General features: G+C 28.8%; 1 protein-coding gene across 4 annotated transcripts in view; it reads left to right on the top strand.

Moving 5' to 3' along the window:
* The first annotated feature begins 271 nt into the window (after positions 1-271).
* LOC106680965 (uncharacterized) overlaps positions 272-7,873 on the top strand; it is an 85,808-nt gene continuing 78,206 nt past the window's right edge. For all 4 annotated transcript variants that reach the window (XM_014421025.2, XM_014421023.2, XM_014421024.2 and 1 more), the window contains exon 1: positions 272-341. In XM_014421025.2, coding sequence (XP_014276511.1) covers positions 290-341 — 52 coding nt within the window. In that variant the 5' untranslated portion in view covers positions 272-289. The remainder of the gene's footprint in view (positions 342-7,873) is intronic.

The following is a 7,873-nucleotide window of genomic DNA, read 5'->3' as shown; positions in this document are numbered from 1 at the left end:
GCCCAAAACAGTCTTGACCAGCTTTTCAAGTCCAATTCGCCACTGTGCAGCGTACAAACCAAAGATTTTTCTTTTAATTAGTACTAATGTCATAAATATAATTTCATTTTTTAAAAATTGTTCTAATAGCAACTATTAAGCATTTTTTTTTTTTTTTTTTTGTAGAAAGTAACAATTTCCGGCCATACTTTTCAAAATTTGGAAACCAAGGTTTGGTGGGGGGTGCGCGGTGGGGATTGCGCTTCCCCAACCTTCCACCTTCGGCCTCCGATCTCTTCTCACTCCAGCGATGGCTTTCAACCTGACAGTGCTCCTGGCTTTCCTCTATCTCGCCTCTAACGGTACGTTACATGGTCCACCAATCACCAACACATATCAACTTCTAGTATTATCAAAAACATATTTCTTTATTTTTTTTTTCTCTATTGACATTATTTACTTACAATTATTAAATGAAAATTTATAGAGAATACACCTGGTTCTGGAAATGTCCAACGTATCATCATCGAATAGCTTCAATGCCTATTAGTTCAAATAAAATAATATTTAATTTTATAACATCAGAAATTCTCAAATTAAATTTAAAATTCTCATTCTACAATTAAGGACTAGAATAATTATTTCAAAATATAAGTACACATATAAAATGATAAGTTCGAACTATATTTTCGATTCAATACTATTTTTAAGAAAAATTTAGAATATTGTTTTCCCTGATGCAGAAATTTTGGGGGAAGAAAAACTCATCTTGTTATATTAGAGAACTACATAAAAATGATCTTCACTTTTTATTCATTTGTTACTCAGATAACATGAAAAACCTTATGTGTTATTCCTTTTTTTATTTTTATTTTTATTAATTATATTTGTATTAAGAAAACGATTACCAATTAAATTTTAAAAAAATAATAAAACAACTGATAAAATATGCCATTCCTTTAAGACAGACAACCTAGGAGATAATTTATTAATTAAAAAAAAGTATATAGATATTATCTGCCAATTTAGATTCTATAATTATGCATATATCAATTTATAAATCTCTTATCATTATTTTAATAATTTTGGGGAAATTTACAGGATATTTAAATTTAATCATGCACATACTGAAGAGTATAAATTTACGTTTGTAATTAAAAATATAAAAAGTAAAGTAATTGGAAGCTCCATAAAAAGGTAAGGTACGATTCATTATTTTTATTCTGCCGCGAATTCAAAATAATCTAACAAAAAAAAATTAAACCGCTGATTTCTATTTCTTTGATTGCAACAGTCAAAATGCTAAGGGAATAGAATCTTTATTATAGCGAAAACATATTGAAACACGTAAGCAATGTGGTATAAGAAATCATAATGATAAAATTACCATTTCTTGATATATCATATGATACAATATTATTACATGAAAATATAATACAAAACCCTAATATGCTTCTTTTTATCAAAAATCATTCAATCTTTACCAGCGAACAGATTAATAGTGCATTATATCGTAATATGTAGTCACCATATTGTTCTTTATTTGGTGACAGTGAACGGATCTACTGCATTTATCTTTTAAATATTTTTACCAGTCTTAGTCTACATTTGACTTAAAACCTTTTTGGAAATGAAAAATTAATATTAAGATCATAACAGGAAAACTTCAGTCACAACACAGTGAAGGAAAGATATGTTTATCCATGAAAAAGTACATTAATGGAATTCGTAATTTCGTTGCTAAATGTTTTAAATAGGCAACCAGGCGACTGATCTATGAATCATTATATAAGTCTTATAAACGAATATCATTTATGAGGGGTGATATATTAGGGGTTATATATATATTATATATATTTATAAATTTGTAGCGATTAAAAAAAAAAGTTTTATTTTTTTTTAGGCTGATTGATTTGAACTTAAAATAATCCTTTTGCCTGAGTTTTTTTTTTAAATATTGTACCTTTAGTGCTTAAACAAATACATAGAAAATCAAGGGAAAAAATGAAACGAAAGATAGACAGCCCCTTTATCGGCTTCAGATGCAATCACGGCATTGCCAAACAGAAATGCGGGATATTGAGAGGAAAATTTCAATTTTTTTTTTGTTGGCCAGTGTTCTTAAGTAAATAGATAAGGCAGTTTAATTATTAAATATAAAAAAAAGTAAGCAAAAATTTGTATATAAAATTAACTAAAAATCGCTATACAATTGAATGAAGAAAATTAAAGATAATAAGTTACATTTCAGTTCAGCACTCTTGTATGGAAGCATCTAGGCAAAAACAGAAAAATTAAAATGTTGCTCTCTTGCCGGAGTAAGTATATATATTCGTTTACACGTTTTCCTTAGTCAACTCGAAACACTTATAACTCGTGTACTTTATTGACCAAGACCAAATGTGTGTAGTACATTTGGCAAGACGAGTTTTCTTTTATTATAATTATTATAATAAAGTATACATTTCTTAGATTCCAACAGTCCAAAAACAATTACAAATTTTTCTTATATCTCAAATTCAAATTGACCTATTTGTTATAGTAGAACGTCCTTTTAATACCTTACAAATTTTAAGTTGTTTTATAGAGTATTCTTGGTACTTCGAAAAATGTTTTCCATATTCTGCTACATAACATAAGTTTAAGTTAATGATGTCATATGACGAATTTAATCAAAATCTTTAGAACAGTTTTAATGAAAAAATAAAAAGTGATACAATAAAATTATTTTAGCCAAAATGTTGCTACCACACCATATATGTTCCTCAACGAGGGCCGTAGAAACAACTTTTTAATTTTTTTTTTGTTCTAATCGTAACCGTAATACTGCAGAAAAGTTTCTAATTAGGAATATAAAGAAAGGAGAATGCATCTTACTGTCGCATATGAGTTCTTTGGTTTGATTTCTTACTCGGAAAATTGTCTATGTTAAATATAGACAATTTATAACACAGACAATTTTAAAAGAGGTATTACATTAACATTGTGGTATGCTAAATATTCCCCAATGTAAACATAATACCTCAAGTCGGTTGTTATACGAACCGATTAAGTATTTGAATAAAAATAGTCTATACCTATGTTATTAGTTCTTTTGGACTTTCATTTATTTTTGAAGATGCTGAATAAAAAGTTTATATTTAGGAACATCCCTTCTTAATTAAATAGGGGGCAAAAACAGATCTCGATGGAATCATTTAGAGGAGTTTTGGAATTGGGTTTATTTATGATTTCAGGATGTAGATTTGGAATTTCAAGCTCGCCATATCGAATTAAAAAAAATTCTCCTTATGAAAATCATGCATTATTCGAATAACTTTTACCACAGTTAATTATACAAGATTAAATTGCTTAAATATTTCTACCGATACCTATTCTATGGTTCCCATTAGGCCTACATATTATTCCATAATAGAAAAAAATGCTTATTTTTTTCTTAAGACTTCGGACATAATTTAAGGTGGTAAAGTTGAAATTTGTAATTGGTATCTTAAAAACATAAATCAACCATTTTTCTGAACTTTCCTTCTCTAAACTATTCCACCGAGATCTCTTTCTGAAACGAATTTGCCCATACCATAGCGGATTAAGATCCTAAAGAATGTTCCAAAATGATATCTAGAACATTACATTATATTAAAAAGGCAGAGTTAAAAATGTAGATAATTCAATATTTCTTACTTGTGTATAGGTTAGTGTTTTTTAAAACAAATGCATGGTTTTCCATTAGATGGAAGATTAATCAATAAAAGATTAATATTAAAAATTTTTATTAGAAAATGAAAATCTGTACCGCTACAATCCATGAAGGTTGATTAGTACGTTGTTATAGAGTACTGTTTCTTGATCAACGGTTGTGCAAGGAGGTGATTTATTTATGACCACCTAGGTTTATGAACCCACAGGGTTGAATGACGGCTAAAGTAGCAGAATAAATAATTATCTGCCGAACCCGGGTCCTTGGAGTAGGTAGTACAGCGCCTTACCCACTGTGCCACTCCGGTCACCATTTTTTTTTTAAACTTTCGAAAAATAGTTGAGGGGCCCAACTAAAAATTTGTGCGAAGCACCCTCAGAAAAAAATATAAAAATGCAGACTATCAAAGCTTTCCTGGTAAAAATACCTTGTTTATATTTATACCTGGTAATATTTTGTTCAATTTGACAATTATTGTGTGGACAGGTATAAACTTATGTTAGGTTCATATAATGAGTTACTACGGGTATCACATCAACATTGTGGCACGTTAAATTTTTACTAGACAATTTTACTGGTATAAATATAAAAATATAAATTTTAAAGTCCATGCGCCACCTGAAGATTTGAATCGATTTGATCTCTTATTCTCCATCCTTTTTTTATCATCCTGACTTGCAACTTTTCCGCGGTATTGCTTGTTAAAAATATTAAAAACAAAAATATTTCGGTACATCCGTAGAGGAATTATGTTGCTACCAAATTTAAATATTTATATATTTTTTAAGGCGATCCATGTCGAAGGTGATGTTTGCCTAGTTATCTACAGGTGACCAACCTATTCTACCCATGATTGGGGATCAAGATTTTCATTTTGTGGGACCGCCACTTGATGAAAAAGTCAACGCCCCAAGCATGATTCGAACCGGCACCGCCCGCAGACCTAAGAACGATAGACTTGCGCCTAGCCTCTGAGCTATGGGCGGCCCTAATTTAAATATTAAATATAACTACCTAATTTCAGTTTCTTAGAAATTTTCGTTTCTGAGCTAGGCTGTAAAACATACACACACATGAAAATACTCACGTCTGTTTAATTGTTTAGATTCTAGGCTTAAATCGTGTATTTCCGCAGAAAACTCAGATTTGAAGTTTTTTACTATCACCACAATTCTTCCTCTTGTACATATTTCGCTTCTAGATAAGTGAGAGTAAAATGAAAAGAACAACCATAAAATTTGACATGTCTCATAACTTTTAGTCAGGGAACCTACCTAATGTCGGCTTTTTGATATATGTCATTTTAACATGACATATGCCACTTCAATCTGCTATAGTATCTGTGTTTTTAAAGACCTAGTTATTCCCTTAAAAAATTACATACTTAAGAAACAACCTCTAATAAGCAATACCTATTATAATGATGTAAAACTTATTTGTTGTTTTATTAATTTATAGGTTCATATTTTTGTTTATTATAAAAGCTTTTATTTCCTAATTAAAATAATAGATAATATTTTGTTTCGGGATATACCCTTCTACAACACAATTTTCTTAGCTTATTATTACACATCTACTGTGTTTTATATTTTGGTACAAAATAAACTGAAAACGAAAAAAAACTAAAATATTTTTGATATAAAATCAAATACAAAAATTTATAGAAATACAATACAGATCGATTAAAATAAAATATAGATTATTTATTGATGATATTTACAGTAATATATGTTTATATCTACGGATTGTTGTTTTGTATAATTTCCTATTTTTGATATTAATGGGTATGAAAAAATTTTATGTTTCAATTTATTTATGGCGTCTATATATAGTACTGAGTGCATCTTAGTTATTTTTATGAAATATGGATAGTTGTTGACAATTCTAAGGTATTTGTTTTAGAATACGTGTAGTTTTTTTTAAGTTGATTGCATTAGTAAAGCTCCATATGGGACAGGCGTATGTTAAGGTCTTATTAGTGCTTTATAGAGTATCAATTCATTCATTATTTGTTTATGGGGATATGGTTTCATAGTTATAATATTATAACTATTAAGTATAAATATTATAAAAACATATATCTTACTTATATACTTTACCTCCCATAAAAGAAACGAAAATTGCCTAGTCGATGTTTTGCTATATCCAACACTAATTGATAGGATTTCATAGATTCAAAAATATGACTTTTTTTCTTTATCTGATGTATTTTTTTTAGGGCTTTATTGAAATTCTAAGTCAACATGTGAAGAAAAGGTGTGACCTTTCACTAGCTTAGCGGGACAAATGCGTCTCTTATTATCAGCGACAAAATTCTATTTGGTGTTGTATTTCAATTTTATAAAATACTTAATACATGTATTTGTGCCTTAATAAAATCAAGTAACCCTATATTTCTGAAGGAGGATTTTCCCCCTTCGTTGTATTTCGTTATAAGGTGTTATAAAGAATAAACCTTACAAATGAAAGATGTTATCTTCTAAGCAAATAAATAGAAAAATGGAAGCTCAAAAATAAATCAAATATTCTCGATACCCTTTTTCATTTTACACGCTTAATAGTTTTAAGTATACTTAACAATTAAGAAACTTTTTCAATATTAGATTAAATCATTAAAGTGCGCAGTACATGATGCGCCTTTTGGATTAGATTAAACCGTATGGACGATAATTGGAAGTTTTCGACACAAAAATTAAAAACTTGTAAAACAAAAAAAAAATTGTTTATAAATATCTGTACAAACTTGAGGTGCCTAGTAATATCATGATGAATAGTAATAATAAGGTTACAAATAACAGAATGACAAAGTTAATATTAAAGTTTGCGTACTGAATAGGTGAATATTTACTGCAAAGGTTGATTAATGTGAAACTACTATAAAAATTATATTTATTATCTGTGGAGAAAGTGGTAGGGGGGTGCAGTCAGTGGAGAAAATAAATAAAGTAAAATAAAAGTAATTGTTAATGATTTAAATTAAACCGAACTTAATCTACTTTATTTGTTTTAAGTCATTAACTGAAAACCAATTCGTTTTATTGGTCAAAATGTTGTTGTTTTTTTAAAATTGTTTATAACCCCGTGACTTAACAATTACACATAAGTAATTTAAAGTATATATATATATATATTTTTAAATATTTTAAACTACATATACGTACAATATCATGATAAAAAAAGCTCTTATATAGGGCTGCGAGACCTGGGCTCTAACAGGTACCCTAGAAAGCAGAATGGAGAGATTTGAACGGAAAATCCTGCCTACAATCACAGGAGCGATCTGGGATCAGAGTCTTAACACATGGAGAAGAACTAACACGGTTAGTCAATATTTCATGATATGATGGAAAGGAGGTTAAGATGGGCCGGATATGTGGTTCGAAGCAATCCATCAGGTCTACTCTACATAACAATGAATTCCAGTACAGTTGGCAAGAAAACAGGTGGGAGGCCAAAACCAGATGGATAGAAAGATGCGAAACAGGAAACTGGAAAGCAGTTGCCCAAGATAGACAGGGATGGATAAAGCTAGTTCGTACTGCCAAAAATTTACAAGGTGTGTAGACCCAATCGAAAAAAAATATATACAAAAAGTAAAAAATATATAAAAAAGTAATAGTAAAAGTAAATAAGTAATATAAGTATAAGTAAATAAATATAATAAATAAATAAAAGTCATATTAGTATAAGTAAATAAAAAGGAATATAAATAAAAAATATACAAAAAGTAAGGTACAATATTTATATTACCAAGCTCTTCCTGGTTCCTGATTGTATTCAAGGCGATAATTGAAATTTTTTATCGATTATGTTAACTGTTTTAAGTTTATAATGGAATCGAAGTGGATTTTTATATTGTCAATATTTACAGGAAGCCACAAAGACTCACAGTTCAGTAATTCAGGAATAGTTAATTTATGGTTTCATAAATCTTATCTCGATTCTGTATGTGCGAATGACTTAAAATTACAATATTCTTCTAAATACGAAATTTTTGTGGTTTATCAATTATGGCCCCTTTATTTGTAAAAGCTTCTTGTTTGGTAAAGTGGTTATTGTATCTACAGATAGTGAAGGGCCAGATCTGTTTTTATTGTTAGCTTTGATATTTCTTGTAGATTTATATTATAAAGAGTCATTTTAACTTTAGTTAATCTAAATTGTTCTCGTCATGTATGTATGTATGTGTATATATAT

The sequence above is a fragment of the Halyomorpha halys genome, unplaced genomic scaffold, assembly GCF_000696795.3.
Source record: "Halyomorpha halys isolate HHAL.00 unplaced genomic scaffold, Hhal_1.1 Scaffold301.1, whole genome shotgun sequence".
NCBI lineage: Eukaryota > Metazoa > Arthropoda > Insecta > Hemiptera > Pentatomidae > Halyomorpha > Halyomorpha halys.
The sequence above is the reverse complement of the archived record's forward strand: the minus strand, read 5'-3'. Positions and strand labels throughout refer to the sequence as shown.